We start from the raw sequence: 24,490 nt of genomic DNA on the forward strand, positions 1-24,490 counted from the left end.
CCTGGCTGTCTGTTTTGTGCTAGATTTAACCAATGCACTATAAAGCGTCGGCATATTTTTGCCTCAAAGTATTTTGGAAACAGATTTAACTACCCAGAAATGTCGTCGGATAGCAATCCGACTACCGGAGTACATAAAAAACGCAAAGAAAAGGACAGAGAAAGGCAGTCGAGATCCAAAACAGACGACGAAGCTTCTCCTAAGCCAGTTGATGGTTCGCCGGTACTCAGTGAGGCGCCTTTGCAGCCCCTAATAACCCGCTACCTTTGAGTCGCAGGCCTCTATTGACACCCTTGTGGAGTCTGGCATGCCGCAAGATACTCAAGGTATTGGACCGACGAATGTATCTCCCTCGGATGGGTCTGGAGCCGCTGAGCAGGCACTGGCTTCTGTGGGTGTATTCAGACCTCAACATTTGTATATCAAACCGATGACAGCTGCAAAACCGAAGACAAAAGCAACTTCTTAAACTAAAAAACTGACGCATGAGCCACATGCACAGGCCTCTATGCCTAAAAAACAGATCATCAAAATGGCCGAAGACCTTATTACCTTGATCAGGGGCACCCATCCCCCTCCAGATAAGAGGCCTTGGCAAGACACTGATTATGAAACTTTAGATCAGGTTTCTATTTCTTCTGATTCCTCTTCTGATCAGGAATTATCTGTACCTCCCTATGAGGATTCTGATGCAAAGGAGTCTATACCATCTGCATCTCCTCCTGAGGATTATTCATTTGGAGAAGCCTTGCATACTTTGAGGGAGCATTTTCACTGGGAGAGTCGAGACTTCTCAGAATCAAAAAAGAGGCTCAGGGATTTCCTTCTTCTCCCTCAGCACAGGCCTTTAGCCATTCCCCCTGTTTTAGACATTGTGGATGATTTTTTCATTTTCAAGCTTGACCCCTGACTCCTTACCTCCAGCTCCCAGTAAGCCTGGCAGATATTACAGGGTCCCTGACTCACATAAATTTTTATTTAGAAACCCTGCTGCTGATCCTGAAACTATTTCACAGGGTACTAAGGGAGTTAAGGCCTCAATAGCAAAAAATCCTACCCCCTCTGATCGAGATTCAAGGGCACTGGACATATGGGGAAAAAAGGTTTATACATCTGCAACCTTGGCAGTCAGGGCCTTAAACTGTCAATTTCAAGTACCAACAACATGTTACGGGATTGTTGAAACAGAAAATGTTGATTTCTGAATGTGCAGAAAATAAAGAATTGCAGGAATTATTGCATGCAGCTGAACAGGTTGGAAAGCATACTTTGCAATGTGGTTTTGACTCATTAGAGGCCTCCTGCAGGGCCACAGTTACTGGATCTGTGATTAGGAGGCATGCCTGGCTAAAGGAACAAAATCTGCCTGATCATGTTAAAGCTAAATTGCTAGATGCACCTTTACAGCATGATTCTCTGTTTGGTATTAAGGCAGAAGAGGTTTTAAAGAAAATGGAAGACAAAGCTAAGTCTATGCAAACTGTTAAAGACTTCTTACAAGAGCAGCCACTAAGATTCAGTAGACACTGGCCTACAAAAAAATGGTCCTTTCCTGTGTCAGACAGAGCTCAAAGGGGAAAATCCAGATGCCCTAAGGGTTCCAGATACCAGGCGCAAGATTCATACAGGTCAAAGCAATGGAGTGCTTCTACCTCCAAATCTGGAGGAGATAAAGCGCAAACCTACTGAAAAAATCCCTATGACGTCCCCCTGCCTACACCAAGCACTTATCTTTTGGCAGTACCCATAGGGGGAAAATTAGCACTTTTTGCTCAAAATTGGCAGTTAATAACCCAGGACAAGTGGGTATTAAACATAGTATCACAGAGATACAGATTCCATTTCCAAACTCTGCCAATGGCAAATGGTTGTCAAGATCTGCCAAAAAATCAATGGGCAGAGGCACAGAAACAGTTCATGTCCCTCATGGATATGGGGGCCATTCAGCCAGTACCACAACAGGAAAAAGGACAAGGTTTTTACTCAAGACTGTTCTTGGTACCCAGGAAGGACATGGCCTGGCTGCCAATACTGTATCGATTTTGAACACATACCTGGACATTCCAAAATTCAAAATGCTGACTTTGCAGCAGCTTCTGCCCATGCTGGGCAAGAATGTTTGGCTCGTGACATTAGACCTAAGAGGCATACCTGCATGTCCCAATAAGACAATCTTGCAGAAGAAACCTCAGATTCAAGGCTGGCTTAAGGCATTACCAATTCTCTGCACTGCCCTTTGGCTTTTCTACTGCGCCCAGGGTCTTTACGAAGTGCCTGACACCTGTAATTGCATTTTGCAGACAAAGAAGTATACAGATATATCCTTACTTGGCTCATTCAAGCAGAAAACAAGGACATTCTTCTTCGACATTTGGCGTTTATCAAAAGGCTTCTAGCATGCCTAGGGTACACAGTAAACGAAAAGAAATCACAACTGGTACCCTCTCAAAAGATAACATTCCTGGGTGCAAGCTTGAATACAACTGCCCAGATGGCTTACCTCACACCAGACAAGCAAAGGCAACTGACTACTTACTTCAAACTGATGACAACAAAAACCCAGTTATCTGCAAGACAAATTCTGCAGGCTCTGGGCTTAATGGCATCCTGCATCCTACTGATTCCGTATGCAATACTGCATATGAGGAAACTTCAGTGGTACCTAAAATGTTTTTGGAATCAACATTCTCACAGTCTGGAAGCAATGATTCCTCTCATTCCCTGCCTACAACAGGAGTTTCTATGTTGGGCAAAGGCATGTCACCAGAACATGGGATGGGCCTTCACTCTACCCCCTGCCAGCCAAACCATAACAACAGACGCATCAGATTATGCCTGGGGGGCCCACATGGCAGGAAGATGCATTCAGGGCATATGGACCCCAAAACAAATGCATCTACATGTCAACCAGAAAGAGATGCTAACTGTTCAAAATGCCATAACAGCCTTCAAGGACTTACTTCATCCAGGACAACTAATGATAAAGACGGACAACACCAAGGTCATGTGGTATATAAACAAGCAAGGGGGCACACACTCATACCCCCTTTGCAGATTAGCCATGGCACTGTGGGACACAGCTTTGACCTACCAAATACATCTTCAAGCTCAATTCCTGCCAGGAAAGCAAAATACTCTGGCAGACGATTTAAGCAGAAACCTTATGGATCCTCACGAGTGGAAACTAAATCCACAAGTCTTCAGCATGATAACAGAGAAATGGGGGAGCCCATAGATCTATTTGCCTCTCCTCAAAATTATCAATTGAAAAGATTCTGCACAAGGACTTATCACAGGCAAGCATGGAAAGTGGACACCCTATCCTTCATTTGGAAAAACCTATCAGTTTACGCCTTACCTTCTCTGCCTCTTCTCCCCAAGGTCCTCCTAAAATTCAGACAAGAGAAACCAAAGGTAATATTAATTGCCCCGGACTAGCCCCACCAATACTGGTACCCAATCCTAAGGAACTTGTCTCAATGCCAGCTTGGACCTTACCTCAAAGACCTCAACTACTGTCCCAGCAAAACAATCCGATCCTGTACAATCAACTACAGACACTAAACCTGGCAGCATGGCTGCTCATGTAGTTATACAAACAGCACCTCTCAGTAAAGCTGTGATGGATGTCATTGTGGAAACCAGAAGGCCTAGTACTAGAAAATCTTATGCTGACAAATGGAAGAGATTCTGTGCTTGGAATCAAGCACAAGGAACTGATACAGCAGAACCAAATATTCCTCAGATATTACAATACTTAACTGCGATGCTTGACAAAGGCCTATCTTTCTCATCAATTAAAATACATGCCTCTGCCATTTCGGCTCATTACAATACAGAGCCACCAATCTTTTCTCATCCTTTACTAAAGCAGTATCTTAGAGGAGCCAAAAATTTAAGGCCTCCTAGAAGATCACCATTACCTGCATGGGACCTCAATTATGTGTTGGAAAAGCTCACCCTGCCTCCATTTGAACCAGCTGCTACCGCTGATATAAAGTTCTTATGGAAAACAGCTCTGCTACTAGCAATTACTTCAGCAAGAAGAGTTTCAGAGCTACAGGCCCTCATGGCTGTAGAGCCTTTTATCATATTTTACCCAGACATGGTGTCCTACATTTATGCCTAAGGTGGGTTCCAGTGTGGCTCTTAACCAAACAATTCATCTGCCAACCTTTTATCCAAATCCGCAGAACAAGGGGGAGAGAATTATGCATTCCTTGGACGTACACAGACAGCTAAGATTCTACTTGAGCAGAACTAAAGCTCTAAGAAAAACTGAGCAATTACTAGTGTCATATGCTGCAGGATCAGAAGGAAAGGCTATTTTAAAGCAGACAATTTCAAAGTGGATAAGCCACTGCATCTGTTTCTGCTACTTACACCATGGTAAACCTGTGCCCAAGGGCACTGGGTCTCATTCCACCAGAGCTGCCGCTTCTTCAGCCTTTCTCAGAGGAGTACCAACCAAAGACATTCTAGAGGCTGCTACTAGGAGTTCTGTTTACACCTTTACAAAGCATTTTAATTTGCCTCTCTACTTTAAGTCGAGGGCAGGCTTTGCCACTGCAGATCTGCAGGGCCTTATAGCCGTACCTAATGTGGTTTAGCTCCAGTCTCCCAACCATAGCTTTGGGATTCTACCCAAATGTAATGCCTGCAACAGTGAAACACGAAGAACATAGTACAGTTGTGTACACTTGCCATAAATGTAGATGTTCGAGTGTATTCACTGTTGCAGTGTAGGTTACCCTCCTGCCCACCCCCCTGTCATTCTGGAGTTTATCTTTCCTTCTCTAGCTTCTACAACCTATGTGGTGTATTTGCTTGTAGATGAAGGTAAAGTTTATATTGATGTGTATATATATATATATATATATATATATATATATATATATATATTTTTTTTTTTTTTTTTGCTACCTTTTTGGTGGCACCTGACATCGGGGGCAATAAAAACTAAAGAAAATGGCGTTGGCTACATGTCTTATACCTCTGACGACCTGACGTCATGGAAGAGGAGACGGCAACTGACGCAGGACCCAAGACTTTGGAATTCAGGCCGACTGAGGGCAACCTGCCAGCAGATTACCCAAATGTAATGACTGCAACAGTGAGTACACTCGAACATCTACATTTATGGTAAGTGTACACAACTGTAATATCTTTTTCATGGTCCTGCAATTCAGTGTTGGAAAATGGTAGGATGATTTATGTTGGACTCGAGCATTAGACTTTGGCAGAGCACTATCCTAGTAGAGACTGCCTTTTTCAAAGCAAAGCATGGAGAAGAGATGTAATGAATACATTTTATTTTTTCCCTGCACTGCCTTCAACTTTCCTAGTTGCAGTCTGGCCCATTTACTGTTACGGTGGCATGTTGTATGTTTGCCTAGTGAAAGCCGAATAGCCATAGCTAGGCCCAGTTTTAAATCTGGTACCTGTGAAAGCTGAACAGCCATAGCTAGGTACATTTTTAAATTTGGTGACAGGTAGCACAAAATGTTTCATCTGTGAAAAATTAACTGCTTCACTATTGTTACACGAACAGAATTTAATGTTTAGTCATTTTTGTATTCCTTTAAAATTGCAAACACACATCTTGAGTGTGAAATGCTATCAATTACTTTTGTAGGAAAATAATTCCAAACAGTCTTCAAAAGAGACTATAATTTCTGTTAAGTATCAGGTACTGTGACTGGGAGGCAAGTGATGAGCTATTGGCTAAGCTGTTAAATATGGTCATCTAGAGAAACTAGGTTTGCAGTTTTAGTTTGTTTCACAAAGGAGAAAAAATCCAAGTTGCATTTTTTCTCTTTCAAGAATTGCTTCCTCAGGAAATATAAAATTGTCTGGATACTGTTCAGCTTTGTCAAAACTGTGAATATCAGTATGACAGTCCATGCTAGTGTTTGTAGTATATTAAACCTAATAGTATTGTTGAGAAACAAATCCTGATATGCCTCCTTTCTTAATCAGTATGCATTCAAAATATTCTTCCATGTTTATTGCTCTCTGCAGTCAGTTTTGGGAAAATCAGTTATGCCTGGAAGTAGTCCCAAAGTGAAAATAGTTGTGTTGTGTAATTAAAAAAAATGGCTAAAACAGAATGAGATGAGATTGTTGTCTGTAAATGTCATTATGAGGCTTTCAATATCAAATATTCAAACTTAAATCCAGTTTCAAAGGCCTGGATATTTGTATTGCCATAGAAACTGATAGAAGTTCAATATTGGGGAGGGATGACCCCTCTCCCCCCAAAAAATGGTTACTACCACAGGAAATGCACTGTCCCTGACAGTGTGCATAAACTATGCCTATGTGCTACAGCAAACCTTCAAGTATTTAAAACTGTGTGAGCTCATTTTGAATTTTGATATTTTAAGTCTAAAAGTCATGGGATTTCTTGGTTTCAATTTTGAGCATTTCGACTTATGGCTATTAAGTAACCAAGTTACTATACCACATTACAGTGATAAATCATGCCTCATTCAGCAGACTTGGGTTGATGTAATTAGTTACCTGTTTTTAAACTCTGCAGTGTTTTTCAGGTTGGGAACAGTGCATGCCGAATAATGTCAAGGAGGAGGAATAAAGTGTAAGAGAAGGCAAGAATTGTGCAATATATGTAATATTGAAGTGTATGACAGTTATAAAGAAAGAAAACATTTGCAATGTAGAATGCATGAAAAAAGTATGATTTTTTTCTTTTCTGTTTATGTATGTCTGTCTTAAATAATTTAATAAAGGTGTTTTAAAATGTATATATTTTCAGGTTGACAAGTAAAACAAGTGTTATAGTAAACGTGTAGTAATTGCCATTTATAGATAAGCTGAGGTATATTGCAGGGAAACATCGCTTTTGAATGTTTATTTCAGTTAACCCCTTTTCTTTAATTTATTTCAGGAGATAAGAGAGTTGTTAAGCTCTACCTGAAATCCAAGGAAACGGGGAAGAAGTTTGCCAGTGTTGATTTTGTCTTTTACAATTGCAGTGTCCATCAGTCGTAAGTATCCCTCTGTTATTCGAGTTGCAGTCCTGTCTGTATTCATGATGTTTGAATTATTGATTTATTAAAATTGAATTTAGTAGTTCATTCTTGTAATTGTCAAGTAAGTGCAAATGGCAACATGTATATGAATTCCTTTAAGCTCCTAGTTTTTGCCTAAGAAAACAAGCCCTTGACTCTGACACATTCATATTAAGGCTTTCTAGTTTGTTAATCAGAATATAAAATTGGCAAGTGTGCATACAGTACAGAAATACTAAGGCTGTTATGTAGCCTTAACTGAGGTTTTTGACTTGCAGAAAAAAGTGAGTTCACATTTTATAGGCTCTGCCATGTTAGGAAGGACAATGTAGAAAAGTGGCAAATAGCAGTGAACAAATTACATGGGAAGCTGTAAATCAGAATGAATTGATTAGAAGAGAAGAGATATTATCATGTCAGGTTTTTAACTTCCTTTTAAATTTCTCTTTATCTGTTTGAATTTCCATTTATGATGTAGGTTGCTGGGGCCCAGGAATTGCCCTAGAATGTACACTTGAGAGATGTTTTTATTGTCTCTCTTTCCTCTGGTAGGGAGATGTGTATCCACTGTGTGGCTCACATCTTGGAGGGAGTGGATGGATAACTGCATCTGCCAATGAAACACTTGAAATAAAATACATTTGCATTATTACCGTTTAACATCCTGCTAACTTAGGGTGGGTGGGGTTAGGATTGATGCCTGTGTATGTGCTTTCTTCCATTGACCCCCACACACACACACACACACACAGTTGGCAGCAGCATTTGCCAATCATTTGGCATTTCGTTAGGCAAGATTCTCAGGTGTATGCCTTTTGAAGAACTTGTCATGAGTGATTCTTTGTTTGGAATGTTTTGAAAATGTATATTAAAAATTACCTGTATATTGTTTTATTAAATGTTTTGTGTTGAAAACATCTGTGGCAGCACTCACGTGGAAAGCTTTCAGCTGTTTTAAGTAAAGGAGTTAAAGCTGTACCGCACTGTAGGAACAGTGTCTTGTCATTCAAAGTCCAAGTTCTGTGCTCCAGTTCATCTAGCAGACAAGAGTTTGAAAATAGTTACTGGCACTTTCTTTAAACATCTAGAGCTTCAGGCATACACATGGGAATTCTCACTTTTTTTCACACCTCTGTTGAATTATCATTTGTGACATAGGCAACTTTACATTCATATAAAAGTAATCAGACTATATTAACTTGAGACATTGCTTCACAAGGAATTCTCACTTTTCTGAGTAACATTTAAACATTGTTTTTCTGTTATGTGGAAGATAGTGCTAATCAGTTTCAGGGGAAGGAAAGGCAGAGTTTACTTAACTCTGTCCATTGCCTGTCACCGTGGATAAGTACCAGTTCTGATAGCAGCAGGGAAGGTCAAGTAAGTGAACCCGTCCTTCTTGGATCCATTTCAGCCCATAATCTTTGCTAGATGGTTAAAGATGGTTGCAAAATACATAGATGTGACACACATGAGCATGCTTTTCTTGGTCGAATGCTAATGTTGTGAAAAGGAATGGGAGGAGTTACTACCCATTGACAATACTGTTCATCAATTAGCGCAGCGCTCGACTCACATGCTGTTTAATGTTTCACTATGGTCATGGTTGTGCAACGGTGGCATTAGATAAGGATTGGGGAGGTAACTGCTGACATTCTTGGTAGGTAGGGAGAGGACTCAGACTGTTGACAGCACAGCTCACTGATTAATGCTGTGGTTTATTAATGCTCTGTTGACTGTAGCACTTGGTGTTTCACTTTGGTCTTAGTCGTGAGACTTTTGGAGGTAGTATATATAATTCTGTAAGGGGGTGCAGGGGCATTTCCCTGGGTAAACAATGTAGTTATGTATGTGCTATTACATTACAGAATTGTAACAAAATGAGTTATCACTTCAGGACAATAGAATTATAAAAACAGTTTTGTGTGTACGAGTGCTTAGAAGTATGGGGTTTTTTGTCCACGAGGAGCTGTGTTGTACAATGAAAAAAATGATTAATTGTTTTGAGTAGTGCTGATGTTAATGAAGTGAGCAGCCATAAGCCATCATTGCTGTGGATTGTTAATCATTGCAAAATAAAAGTGCTTGGCTTCCTTCTGTGATTGGAGAGGTGTGGGTGTGTTATGTATATATACACACACATCTGTATAATGTGTGTGTGTGTGTGTGTGTGTGTGTGTGTGTGTGTGTGTGTGTGTGTGTGTGTGTGTGTATGTGTATACACACACACATATATATGTATTATATATATATATATATATATATATATATATATTTATATTTATAGAGAGAGAGAGACCATCAGTAAACGTGTTTTGACTTGATTAAACAAGTACACTCACTCTCTTTAGATTTCATTGGGTATTTTTTAATTCTATTTTATTTTATTATTAATAAAAAGTTTTGAGTTACTATATCTCAAGAAGGCTGTTTTATCTATATATTTAATGTATGTTTCTGTATATAAATCTATATATCTGTATCTATATATATATATATATATATATATATATGTATGTATATATACATACAGATATATATATATATATATATATATATATATATATATATAAGTAATGTATATTTATTATATGTATAAGTATCAATATAGATTGACGTACTCGCGGGTTATAGTCACTTGATCAATTGTGTCTCAACACATTGTGCTGTGTAGTGGTATCCTAGTTCAATTGTGAAAAGAAGTAAGCTCTTTTCTGCACTGTTGTGCAAAGTCAGAGTTTGTATATTCAGAGTTTAGGATGGTGAAAGGCTGTGCCCCCGAGTGTGTGGTTTCAGGGGCTTGTTGCATATCTGGAGAAACAAGCCAAAGCACTTTATCATTGTCAGTGTGTGTGATTCATGCACACCACAATGGGAAAGAATGTCATGTTTTCCCAATATGAGTTCACACAACAGTGCAGTAAAAAATGTCTTCTTTTTTGGGATCCAGGCATTAGTGCAGTTATAGATGCCACATTTCCAATACACAGGGTTGTTTATTGGAAGATGTTTGATTGGTCATACTCATCGAGTTAGTTACAGTGGTGCAAGTTCCAAGCAGCTGTGTATTTGATGCATCAAAATACTTAATATGTGTGTTTGCTTGTGTGTACAGGTATATACAGTTACACACATTATGTAGTTTTAGTAGCTCAGCTTGCAGCATATGCACCTTTTGTGTTGGAAAGTTCTGGATTCTGTTCCCAGAGAAGGTACCTGGATTAATGTTCCTATATTGACTGTGCCATCCTATGAATGTTGTGTTAAACCTAGGTCCTAGCTGCATGAGTTGGTGGTACCTCAGGTGGACATAAAGCACCCCATGGCATTTATCGAAATAAGTATCCCCAGTGCCTTGGTCAGAATTTCCCCTAGCTACAACCTCAGGTCTTCCATGAAAAGGTGACATTGGCCCATTGACACTAAACTGGTCAATGAATGTTAAATAAATGTAAAAAAAAAAAAAAAAAAAAAAGTGTGTGTAGTGTGATCTCGGAGTTAGTATTTTTAAGTAGGGGGGTGTGGAGGGGCACAGCCCCCCTCATGGGGGGGGGTGGAGAGTGGCTTGTCCCCCTGCACAACAGTGTTTACAGTAGTTTTTTTTTTTCCCCAATTCGAAGAATTGGCTTTCGCAAAAGTGCACTTTCGATGTAGTGCACTTTTGCAGAAGTGGGGTTTTACTTTTCTTTTTTGGGATTGTGTGATTTCGATAAAGAAAAGTAGACCCACATATATATATATATATATATATATATATACATACATATATATATATATACATATATATATATATATATATATATATATATATATATATATATATATGTATGTGTGTGTGTGTGTGTATACACACACATACTCTGTCTCACACTCACACGCAGACACACACACACACACACACACACACACACACACACACACACACACACACACACACACACACACACGCACACACACACAGTCCCTCTCTCTCTCTCACACACACGGTGCTAGAATCCGCCACATAACGCATGCACTCAGGTCTCTCAACAGCAGGTACAAGTACGACTCAATCATTGTCCACGCTGGTGTTAACGACCTGAGACGTACCTCCTTGGACTACATGAAAAGAGACATAGAGGAGCTCTCTGATTATGTAGCCCAAGCAGGTATGACCCTGACCTTGAGCAGTATCCTACCTTCACCAAGAATGATGCCACAATACAGAGATAAGATGATCAGCTTTAACAATTGGCTTAAACTCTGGTGTCATTCAAAGGGGATCCAATGTCTGTCTGCCTGGGATGACATGCTGGACAAGCCATGCTGCTTCAAGGACGGCTTGCACTTGTCACCCTGGGATTCCGGATTTTGGCAAAGGCTCTTGCCACCCCCATAGTGCCTTTTTTAGGCAAGGCTCAAATTCTAAACCTACCACCGTAGAACAAAACAAATAAAAAAAACTAAGGGTAATGCTGCTCAATGCCAGAAGTCTCAACCTCAAGATGCACGCACTCGAGGCCCTTCTCAGTATGGAGAACATCGATGTCTGTGCTGTGACAGAAACCTGGTTCAAGGCTCCTGAGAGCACCCCAGCACTATCAGGTTTACCTCATATCATGCTCCGCCCCAAAACCCAGACAATACCAAGAAAGGAGGAGGGGTATCCATATTCATCAAGGACACCCACACCTCAAGATTGGTGGCATCGCACGATGCATCGGAAACCATCCAGGTGCAATTAACCATAGGCAAGACTGCTCTGCAATTTGTAGCATGTTACAGGCCACCCTCAAACTCAGGAACCACATATGGCCTTCCTGAAAACACTGGAGGGATAAATGTATCTCCGAACACCATCATACTAGGTGACTTCAACTACCCTAATATAGACTGGGAACACTACTCAAGCCCAAACACTCTAGCCCAAAAGTTCCTGGAATTCATAAACTCAAATGCCATGGAACAACTAGTCACCATCCCCACAAGAGGAGAAAACATACTTGATCTCATCATCACGAACATGGGAGCACAATGTTCAACGCCGAAGTATACCCCTCACTGGTGAGATCTGATCACAAACTAATCTCGCTGGAGGTCCTCAACCCGCCCCCTCACAAAGTGAAAAAGACCACAGTAAAGAACTTCTCGAAGCCGACTTCACACTTCTAAAGACTAGTGTGGTCTCCTTTAAGGCCCCAGAGCCGGTTAACATTACTCAAACCGCTGAATCACTTACAAATGCCTTCTACCAGCACCTGCAGGGCTGCATGGATCAGGCAATCCCAAGCAAAACAAAGACTCTTTGTACCAAAGGCAAGCGTCCAGTCTGGTGGACCCCAGCCATAAACAAACTCTACAACAAAAGGAGAAAGCTACTACAAGATAGAGCAAAATCCTTAAAAGGTAAGACACCGCTGATCACTATAAGTAAAAAGCTAAGAGCTCTCATAAAATCATCCAAAGCTAATTTTGAGAAAAAATAGCTAAGGACTCTAAAGATAACCATAAGGCATTCTTTAGCTATGTCAGAAACCTAGTAGGAAACTCCCAGATATGCTCAGAATTAGTTCAAAATGATGTGAAGATTACTGATCCTACAGACATTGCCAACATACTGGCTGACAGGTTCAGTGCAAACTTCTCCCCCCCTCCTCCCCTAAAGGAGAGATATCTATACCAAATGATTGTAGCCCCCCAAACATCTCTAACGCCCAGGTGAGAACTGCTCTCTCCAAGGCAAAGAACACAGCATCCATGGGACCTGATGGTGTCCCCGGCTGTGTGCTCCATGAACTCAACGAGGAATTAAACCCACAGTTAGGACAGCTGTTTAATCTTAGTCTCACCTCCGGATACGCACTCCAGGAGTGGCGTGCAGCGACTGTGGTCCCACTCCACAAAGGCGGTGCCTCCACCGACCCTGGAAATTACCGTCCCATTAGCTTGACAAGCCTTATCTGCAAAGCCATGGAGAGGATCATAATGGATCTCATATATAAAGACATAGGGAATTTGCAGACTTTGGATCCAACCCAGTTTGGCTTTGTCAAAGGCAGATCATGCCTTTTAAACTTGGTTGACTTTTTCAATCAGTCACCAAGGCCATTGACGAGGGAAAGGCAGTCCATACAGCCTACCTAGACCTGGCGAAGGCTTTCGATACAATACCTCACTCGGGTATCATTGAAAAACTCATCAACTTAAAAGTAAACCCATACATTACAAGATGGGTTGCAAACTGGCTGAGTGACAGAACCCACAGGGTCAGAGTTGCTGGCGCCATGTCAGACTCAAAGCCTGTCACAAGTGGTGTCCCACAGGGCTCAGTCCTGGGCCCACTCTTGTTTGGCATCTACTTTTCTGAAGTACAAGCAAACACAGGAGGGTTATGGCTGACAAAGTTTGCAGATGACTGCAAACTGGGCGCCGTAGTTGAAAACACATCTGACACAGATATCCTTCAGAAGGGCCTCACAGAAACGGATAACTGGTGCCAGAGCCATGGCCTAAAGTTAAATGCCAAGAAATGCATAGTCATACACTTTGGGAAAAATAAGGTTACCCCTAGCTACCATATAGGTGGCAATCCCCTGAACACAGAAGAAGTTATTAGAGACCTGGGAACCCAGGTTGACAGTAGCCTTTCATTCGACACTCATATTGCTAAAGTAGTCAGGAAGACCTTCTACATTGCCCACCTTATCATGAAGGGATTCACATCTAGATCAAGGGAAGTCATAGTCTCCCTTTACTCATCACTCATCAGACCAATGATCGAGTACAATGCCCCATTCGGAATGTATCTGACCCGACACTTGCAGCAGCTGGAGAGGCCACAAAAGTTCCTCACCAAAAGGATAAAGGGTCTCAAAAATCTGTCTTATGCTGCCCAACTGAAAGAACTCCAGTTATATTCAGTTGCTTACCGCTTGCTCAGAGGTGACCTATGCCTGACCTACAAGGCCATGTCAAACCCAGATTTGATGAACATGCTTCATCTCAAAAAATCTAGATCACTCAGAGCCACAAGGGCGGGAGACTTAAACCTCGACACAGTTATTAATAGGACGTGCTGGAGGGATAGATTCATCACCCAAAGACTCCCTATGCTGTGGAACAAAATCCCGGTTTATGTGAGGCAGAGCACCTCGCTGGCCTTGTTCAAGAGGAATCTTGACCAATGGATGGGAGATCGCAGATACACCCCAGGGGTTACCTCAGTGTCACTGCTCGACAGAGGCACAGCAAAATAATGGGCATAGTTTCTCCAAACCAAAGGGGTGGCGTAAGCCACAAAACTATGGGCTAGGCTTATAAATGCCCACGGGCAGATAGCCTAGTATGAACCTATGAACCTATGAACAATACTCATAGGTTCATAGGTAGGTACTAGGCTATCGGCCCAAGGGCCTACGTAAGCCTAGCCAACAAGGTTCCCTGGCTTACGCCACCCAAGAAAGTTATTTTCCTGTGCCACTATCGAGCAGAGACACAGAAGTGATCCCCGGGGTGTATTTCCCATTTCCCATCCACTCATCATGATTTTTCTTGAAGAGTGCTAATGAAGAACTTTGACATAGATGGGTAGCCTGTTCCAGAGTATGGGAAGTCTCTGGGATAGGAATCTATCCCTCCAGCATGTCCTGTTTATTGTGGTGACAATGATTAGGTCCCTAGAGCGTGTAGCTCGGAGGTATTGGGATTTCTTTAGGTGTAGCATGTCCAACAGCTCTGGGTTTGACACAGCTTTATATGTTAGGCAGAGATCACCTCGGAGTAGGCGATATGCTATGGAGTAAAGCTGGAGTTTTTTGAGACGGTCAGTGTAGGGCATTTGTTTGAGTCCAGTAATCCTCTTTGTGAGGTACTTCTGTGGCCTTTCCAGCTGCTGCACATGTCTTGTGAGGTACATTCCAAAAGGGGCGTTGTACTCTATAATGGGTCTAATGAGTGTCGAATAGAGGGGAACGATGACCTCTTTTTTCCTGGATGAGAACCCTTTTATGATGAGGTGTGCCACATAGAAGGACTTCCTGACTACTGTGGCGATGTGACTATCAAAGGAGAGACTACTGTCCACCTGGGTCCCACGGTCTCTTATCACGCATTCGGTGTTAAGTAGATTGCTGCTTATGTGGTAGTTCATGGGTACAGAGTTTTTACTAACTGGGATGACACTGCACTTTTTGGCATTGAGCTTGAGGCCATGGCTCTGACACCAGGCATCTGTCTCAGAGAGGCCCTTCTGTAGGATGTTCACATCATTTGGGTACTTGACTATGGCTCCTAGTTTGCAGTCATCTGTGAACTTCATTAGCCAGAGGCCTTCTGTGTTAGCCTGTACTTCAGAGAAGTAGATACCAAACAGGAGCGGTCCCAGGACGGAACCCTCTGGTACTCCACTTGTCACTGGTTTGAGGTCAGATTTGGAGTCTGCAACTTTTACAGTGTGGGTTCTGTCAGTGAGCCAGTTGGCAACCCATCTTGTGATGTAGGAATTTATGCCTAGTTTATTGAGTTTAGCTATAATTCTAGAATGGGGGATGGTGTCAAAAGCCTTGGCGAGGTCAAGATAGGCTTTGTGAACCACCTTACCCTCATCTACGGCTTTGGTGACTGCCTCAAAGAAGTCGATCAGGTTCAGGAGGCATGATCTGCCTTTCACAAACCTGAACTGGGAGGCATGATCGGCCTTTCACAAACCTGAACTGGGTGGGATCCAGAGTTTGGAGGTTACCAATGTCTTTGTTTATGAGTTCCATGATGATACGTTCCATGGCCTTGCAGACCAGGCTCGTCAGGCTAATAGGTCTATAGTTCCCGGGATCAGTGGTGGCTCCCCCTTTGTGGAGTGAGATAACTGCTGCTCTGCACCATTCAGTGGGCACAAAGCCTGATGCGAGGCTGTTATTGAACATGGTGCTTAAGTGAGGAGCCATTTCATTCTGAAGTTCGTGTAAAACGCAGCCTGGGATGTTGTCCCGTCCCGTGGATGCTGTATTTTTGGCTTTAGAGAGTGCAATATTCACCTGCGTAGTTGTGATTATAGGGACTCTGCATTCTTCCTGTATAGATATGGGCCCTTTGGGGGGGGGGGGTAAAGTTAGCACTGAACCTATCTGCCAGGAAGTTGGCAATATCAGTTGGTTCTGTAATTTTCGTGCCTTTGTGCTGTAACTCAGAGCAGATTTGGGTGTTGCCATTGAGATTCTTGACATGGCTTTAGAATGCTTTGTGGTTGTCCTTGGAATTAGTGGCGATTTTATTTTCGTAGCTAACTTTGGAGGATCTTATAAGGGATTTCAGCTTCTTACTGAGGCTGACCAGGGAGCTCCTCCACTCATGGGATTTTACTCTCTTTTGCAACAGTTTCTTCCTTCTGTTGTACAGTTTGTTTATGGCAGAGGACCACCAGATTGGCTTCCTTTTTTTGGAGGATAGCGTCTTTGGGACTCTTACATTGTCTGATTGTCTGGCAGTGTTCTGCTTGGTTCTGTCTCGCGCACGAGCACACACACACACACACACACACACACACACACACACACACACACACACACACACACACACACACACACACACACACTCACATGCAAAAATATACGCATATACATTAGACCACCTGGAGAAAACTTGCAAAAGCACTGCAGCAGAACTGCCAACAGTGAGGAAGGACTGAACCCTAGATCCTGAAACTTTGATGCCATGATCTTACCACTTAACGACTTTGCTGTCCAGTCGATATGGGAGTGTGGTGTAGTTTGGGAGGAAAGTCTACATTTTTTCTGCAAGGCTGATAAAATATTTCAGTGTTGCTTACCAAGTGTATCGTTATGTTTTTGTTTACATTTGGCAAGTTTCTGTCCATTGCCATAAAGGGAAAGGATTGCAGGCATGCTTTTTTTGGGTAGCTGCAGAACCACACCATGTTACAGTTAGTAGACTACAGAGGTATGTGGAGTTTCTTAGCATTGTTGCAGTGTGTTTTGATTGTCTGGCAGTGCATGCTAAGGCGTTTACTGGATTCTGTCTCCATTGTTGGCAAGAAAGGCCTGACAATTCCTTTACAGGCAAGCCCCCACAGGGGTGTGCCTAATGAAGTAAGGCCTTGGGGATATGATGTTTGGACAAGCAGATCTTGAGACAAATGTTCACTGTATAAAGCATGCCTTGGTATGCCCATTAACTCGTTATGGGCTTTAATTTAGATGGATTCTTGTTTTTGTGTTTATTTCCAAATGCTATTGCCTTCTTTCTGATGATGACATGGAAGTGTGATCTCATTATGTGATGTGGGTAGGTCATGTGGCAGTGCTTTGGTGCAGACTAGTTTGAGTTGTACTAACGGTGTGTAGTGCCCGTGACTGTAATTGTTACAACAGAGTTTTATAAGTAATCTTTCTCTGTAACTAAAAAGATAGTAAGTTGTGATATTATTTTAAGATAAATGTTCTGGAAAAGTTATGACAGATGGCAAATGAAGCTCCATAAGAACAAATTGGGAAAAAATGATTTTTGCCATCATGGTAGCTTTCTATTTTATTAGGATTTCTTGACTGATGTAGGAATCGGTGACCTTTAGCTCAGTTCCCGTGTTGTACAGCTGTCCTTCATGTTTTGATTTTTGTACTGCTGTAGTATGTGCCCCACTCTCATTTCCTCAAAAAGAAAATGCTTGTTAGTGTTGCTTGTAAGGCCTCCGTGAAGATGGAAGGAATTCATGATGAAGTCTGTCCTCCCAGTTAATATTTTTCTGACTTGTTCTCTTCCTGCTTTGATAGTGGCATACTTCCATGGAGGTACACGTGCACACACACACACACACACACACACACACACACACACACACACACACACACACACACACGCACACACACACACACACACACACTCTCTCTCTCTCTCACACACACACACACACACACACACACACACACACACACACACTCTCTCACACACACACACACACACACACACACACACACACACACACACACACACACACACACATCCTGGGATTTCCCTAGATCGCTGGTACTGCAGAGTGTTAAGTACTTTTTGTATGTAAAGAATGGCAAATATCACATGAGGATGTCATGTGCTGATGCATTTTTTAATAATGTTGATTTCTTTGAGCTTGTGACTGCTTCTGAGATTATATTAAGTGGTAGAAATTCAGTAAGAATAACTGCGTGGATCATGGGCAGTATGATAAAATAACATACAGATTAGAGTTTTGTTGTATTTTACAAAGCATGTGAAAGTTTGGTAATATTTTCAGATATAGACAGCAAAACTTTTATGTAAGGATAATTTGTCAATGTACTTCTATGATGAAGGTGTTTGTTGGGGAGGGCATATGGTTTGCTGTGTAGAGAAAGTAGGAAAGCAACTGTTGTTTAAAAGAGCTGAAATATTTGAAAAGGAGACTAACTTAAAAGATTATCCTTTTGACATTTCTTGCTAAAACTGTTCTGTGACTTTGTGCACCAGTCTTAAGAGTATAAGTTGTTGAAGCTAGAGTGAAAGGAAAAGGGTGTGGGGTCATAGGAGGGACTGTGTAAAATGTTCATCGTGTTTCACTGTTGCAGTCCTAACAAATGGGTTATCCAGCTCCCGGTAGCCCTCAGTCAGCCAGAATACCAAAGGTAGGTAAAAATGATGTTGGTTGCCGTCTGTTGTAAAGGACGTCAGGGTGTCCGATAGAAAAGGAGGCAGCCAACGTCACTTCCTCAGTCTTCCTTGCCACGAAGCCTGAAGCAGAAGCTTTTTATGCATGAGCGCCGGTCAGCAGTTTACCTTTGCTGGTTTCTAACTACAGGAGTTGGTCTACTACAACTAAGTACCCCATTGGGGATTCTCTTTTCTTGCCTTAACGAATGTCAGAAAAAGTTAATAATTGCCTTACCTGTGGAAAGCAGATTACCCGTAGAGATTTTCATTCCTATTGCATTATTTGTTTAGGCCTTGACCACGACGTCCTTTAATCCGCATACTATCCGTCATCGGGCTAAGATTTTGGCTAGGCATTTTGGAGTTTGGCCTAAGTTCATTGGTATGGTGTCCGCCGGTCTTCAGGCTTCGGATGTTCCGAAGAAACGTAAGGATAAGGACCACGACAGGCCTCAGAAAGCTAAGTCCTCAGATGAGGTTAAGTTGGTAATCAGTCACGCAGTAGCCAGTGAGACACCTTTGCAGTCCCTGCAGTCTGCAGATGTACATCCGCAGGCCTTGAGTCTGAGTCCCTTAGGCCTTCGGTTTTGCCTTCCGACCTGTCGCCTCTTCTGCTGGAGCTGCTAAGCTGACTCCGCAGTCCGAGGCCTCCGTTTTGTGTTCTGACAGCAAACTTCTTCCTTCAAACTCTGCTGCAACCTCGGCGGTTGCCAGACCTCCCGAGTCCCTCAGGCTTGCAGGTAAATCTTCCTTTTGTAAGCCTGTGAAAAGGCAGGCTCCAGCTTCTTCTCGTTCCTCTCAATCCCAAATGGTTAAAATGGCTAATGATTTGTTGACTCTTATTAGGGGTTCTTAGCCACCTCCTCCTAAAAGGAGTAGGGATGTTTCTCCTGAGGTTTTGTCCTGCTCAGGTTCTGATTTTTCCAGCATTTTTGCTGATGAAGAGGAATTTTCTCAGGCTTTTTGTCCTTTTGAGGATTCAGATGCAGAGGAGTCCATCCTTTCAAATTCTCCTCCAGAAGATTTCTCTTCTAGTGATGCTTTATGTATCCTCAGAGAACATTTTAAATGGGAAAGTCAAGGTTATCCCCAATCCAAGAAACGGATTAGGGAGTTTCTGGATTTACCTCAGCATAAGCCTCTTGCTATTCCCCCTGTCTTGGAAGTTGTTGTTGATGTTTTTCTGGAAAATTCCTTGTCTCCAAATTTGGTTCCTCCTGCTCCCAGGAAACCTGACTGGTACTACAGAGTCCCTGATTCTCATCTTTTTCTTTTCAGGAATCCATTGGCGGATCCAGAGGTTATTTCTCAGGGTCCTAAAGGAGTTAAGGCCACTGTTACCAGGAATCCTGTTCCCTCTGACAGCGAATCTAGGAGCCTAGATAGGTGTGGAAAGAAGGTTTATACCTCCACCACCCTAGCTATTAAGGCTACCAATTGTCTATTTCATATGCTGAAATACCAGCAGCACACCTTGGAGGCCATTAAGTGTAGGATAGCAAGTGTACCTCTTTTGGCAGAGAGTAAAGACATGCAGGATTTACTGAATTCCGCCGGTCTGGTTAATAAGCATTCTTTGCATTGTGGTTTTGACATCCTTGAGGCCTCCAGCAAGGCTACGGCTGCTGGATCTGTTATTAGAAGGCATGCTTGGCTCTGAGAACAGCCTCTTCCAGAACCTGTCAAAGCTAAGCTTTTGGATGTTCCTTTGCATAAAGACAGTCTTTTTGGCAGCAAAGCAGAGAAGGTACTAAAGATGTTGGAGGATAAGGCCAAGTCCATGCAAACTGTTAAGGATTTTCTGTAAGTTCAACCCCCTCGCTTTAGTAGGAATTTCCCTTTCAAGAGTTGGACCTTTCCTGATACCAGCAGACAGAACCGTTCCAGGACTAAAGGTTACAAATCTTCTAGGGGGCAGGGGGGGCTACCCCTCAAAGGTTTAGGTGTTGGCAAGTTTCCACTTCTAAAGGGGGAAGCTCCAAGCCTGCATCTCAGTCAAAACACTCTGTGACATTTTACAACTTCTGCCTGTTCTTGCTTGCTGGGATAGTCTTTTGGGGGAAGGTTGGCCCTTTTTGCAGATGTCTGGGCCACTGTCACAGATGAAAAATGGGTGCTCAGAACGGTGTCCCTAGAGCACAAGTTTTCTTTCCGCACCTTTTCAGCTCCCAAGGGATTCCCGGACGTTCCTCCAAACCAAAGGGCAGAAGTAGAAAAACAAATTTTGTCTCTGTCTCATCTGGGAGGAATAGAATCTGTTCCTGCTCAGCAGGTAGGCCAGGGCTTTTATTCCAGGCTTTTCCTAGTTCCAAAAAAAGAAGGCACATGGCGTCCTATCCTGGATCTTTCCATTCTAAACTTTTTTCTTGTAATTCCAAAGTTCAAAATGTTCACTCTGCATCAGTTGCTACCACTGCTAGAAAAGGATTCCTGGCTGGTAAACTTGGATCTCAGAGAGGCTTATCTGCACATCCCTATCAGGGAAAGTTGCAGGCAGTACCTTCGTTTCAGAGTGGGTGAGCAACATTACCAATTCTCTACTCTGCCATTTGGCTTATCTACTGCTCCCAGAGTCGTCACAAAGTGCCTGGCTCCAGTCATTAATTTTTGCAGGCAAAAGAAAAATTCAGATTTACCCGTACTTGGACGACTGTCTGATTCAAGCAAGTTCTCAGGAACAGATATTAAAGGATCTGGAATTCGTAAAGACTCTTTTCTCTTCCCTGGGTTACACTCTCGATGTGGAAAAATTGAATATGGTACCATCCAAGGAGATAACATTCCTGCAAGCGAGTCTGAACACAGCCAATCAGATGATGCATCTTACCCAGGAGAAGCAGACAAATCTTTCAGTTTACTTCAAGGATTTGGCAAGCCTGTCCCAGCTCCCTGCAAGGGAAATACCTGCAAGCTCTTGGATTCATGGCATCTTGTATTCTTATGATTCCATATGCAAGACTGCATATGAGGAAATTGCAGTGGTACGTCAAGAACATTTGGTGTCAACACACAGAGGACCTGCATATGATGATTCGTCTGCTTCCATCTCTGCAGGTGGAGTTTCTGTGGTGGGCAACAGCCTGTCTACAAAACAAAGGCATGCCTTTTTGGACACCTCTTGCCACTCAAGGTCTGACTACAGATGCATCGGACTATGCCTGGGGAGCACATCTGGATGGCAGATGCATGCAGGGATGTTCTAACGCCCTGCAAATGCACCTGCACATAAATCTAAAGGAATTGATTGCAGTTCAGCAGGCCTTACTAGCTTTCAAGCATCTTCTTTCTCCAGGGACCCTGTTTGTCAGGACAGACAGCACCATGGTCATGTGGTACATCAAACAGCAGGGAGGGACTCGCTCTGACCCCCTGTGCAGGCAAAGCATGAATCTTTGGTCCATGGCAGCATCCCTGGACCTGCATCTGCTAGCTCAGTTTCTTCCAGGAAGGCTCAGTGTTTTGGCAGACCAGTTGAGCTGGAAAACCCTGGATCCTCACAAGTGGCAGCTGAACAAAACAGTTTTACAGCATCATTCAACACTGGGACACTCCTCAGGTGGACCTTTTCTCCTCCCCAGACAACCATCTGCTACCAACTCTCTTTTGCACCAGACAACAACACAGCAGAGCCTGGAAAGTGGATGCACTGTCCGTCCCTTGGACGTTGCTATCAGTGTACGCCTTTCCTCCTCTTCCCAGACTATTAGTGAAGATCAGGGATGAATGTCCAAGGACTAATCTCATACCTCCGGACTGGCCCAGACAGCATTATTATCTGCTGCTTTGCAGTCTCTCCCATCTTCCTCCTTGGCATCTTCCTCTGAAGCCAGATCTTTTGGCTCAGGAAAGGGGAAACATTCTACGTCCTCATCTTCAGTCTCTCCATTTGGCAAGCATGGCTCATTGTATGATTCCTTCCCTTTCTTCCTCCCTTTTCCAACAAGTGGTTGATGTGCTGAGGGAGGCCAGGAGGCCTAGCACTAGGAAATCCTATGCTGGCAAATGGGAAAGGTTCTCTAACTGGATGCAGGCTAGAGGAGAGTCTGCTTCTCAACCTACCCTTCCTCTGATCCTGGAATATCTGGCTGATTTGCTTCAGGGTGGTCTTTCTCTTTCCTCTATCAAGATCCGTGCTTCAGCCATCTCTGCTTATTGTTCTCTTGAACAGCCCATTTTCTGTCATCCCATTTCTGTCATCCCCTAATGAAAATGTTTCTCAGAGGTGCTTGCAATTTAAAACCTCCCAGAAGAGCACCTGCTCCAGCCTGGGATCTTAATTTTCTTCTGGAGAAACTCACTCTTCCTCCGTTTGAGCCAGCTGTCTCTACAGATTTAAAGTTTCTCTCCTGGAAGACTGCTTTCCTCTTTGCTATAACTTCAGCAAGGAGGGTTTCAGATCTGCAAGCTTTGATGGCCATGGAGCCTTTTCTTTTTTTCCATACAGATAGTCTTTCTGAGGACTTAATCCCTCCTTTATGCCTAAGGTGGTTTCCAGCCTGACTCTTAATCAGTCCATACACCTTCCTACCTTCTTCCCTAATCTTCGCAATAGAAGTAAAAGGATCCTACATTCTCTTGATGTGCACAGACAGCTCAGGTTTCACCTGGACAGGACTAAGGACCTTCGGAAATCAGCACAGTTATTGGTCATTTTTGCCCGTGGAGCCCAGGGCAAGGCTATTTCTAAGCAAACCATTTCTAAATGGATTGCACATTGCATTACCTTTTGTTATTCCTTTCATGGCAAAGCTCCGTCTCAAGGGGTTAGGACCCACTGTACTAGAGCAGCTTCCACTTCTGCAGCCTTTCTAAGGGTTGTCCCTACTAAATACATTTTGGAAGCTGCCACATGGTCTTCTGTTCACACTTTCACAAAGCATTATAATTTGCCTCTGTTTTCCAGAGCCAGGGCAGGGTTTGCCACTGCAGTGTTGCAGGGCATTATCTCCAACCCTTGACGCTGTTGGTTCCTCCCCCCTTTTTTCTCTGGGCTTTGATAATCAACCCATTTGTTAGGATTGCAACAGTGAAACACGATGAACATAGTACAGTTGTGTACACTTACCATAAATGTAGATGTTCGAGTGTATTCACTGTTGCAGTCCTGGTTTCCCTCACTCCTTCCCCCTTTTTTGGGGTCCTCTCCTATTCTCTTTTCCTGAGGTACAGGTTTAATTTGTTATTTGTCAAATTGTTTTTTGCTTTAAGCCTTATTTTCTGGGGGCTTCTTACTGTTATAGCAAGAAAGACTGAGGAAGTGACGTCGGCTGCCTCCTTTTGTATCAGATGCCCTGACGTCCTTTACAACTGACATCATTTTTACTTGCCTTTGGTATTCTGGCTGACTGAGGGCTACCGGGAGCCAGGTAACCCATTTGTTAAGACTGCAACAGTGAATACACTTGAACATTTACATTTAAGGTAAGTGTACACAACTGTACTTTCCAATGCTTAATTATTGGCGAAATTGCAAGGACACAGGACCGAAGTTTTGACTGATTGTTAGAGTGGATGAATTCTTCACTTGCAGAATAGGCTCAAAGAGTTCACTCTTTGTAACTGGGGGGGGGGGGGGGGGGGCAGCAGGCAGAAATGTCTATGCCGGGGTAAATGCACATTTTAACAGAACTTTGTATTTGAGACATTAAATGGAAACTCAATTTAAAAAGGTGGCATAGCAACACTTTAGAAAAGATTGAAAAACATAGTTAGACACAGACTGTTTACATTTTCTGTATATTTTATAGAGTGTTCCTGAAAAGTGTGAATCTTAGTGATAACATTCCTTTTCCATGTGAATGTAC

The 24,490-nt window shown here is 42.7% G+C and overlaps 1 protein-coding gene across 1 annotated transcript in view; it reads left to right on the forward strand.

The window, feature by feature from the left end:
- LOC122807260 (plexin-A1-like) overlaps positions 1 to 24,490 on the forward strand; it is a 2,134,283-nt gene that overhangs the window by 1,158,300 nt on the left and 951,493 nt on the right. The window contains exon 8 of the mRNA XM_044078363.1: positions 6,908 to 7,007. Within this exon, the coding sequence (XP_043934298.1) occupies positions 6,908 to 7,007 (100 nt within the window). The remainder of the gene's footprint in view (positions 1 to 6,907; positions 7,008 to 24,490) is intronic.

The sequence above is a fragment of the Protopterus annectens genome, chromosome 7.part0 (genome assembly GCF_019279795.1).
Source record: "Protopterus annectens isolate FY-2018-M chromosome 7.part0, PAN1.0, whole genome shotgun sequence".
Taxonomy (NCBI): Eukaryota; Metazoa; Chordata; order Ceratodontiformes; family Protopteridae; genus Protopterus; species Protopterus annectens.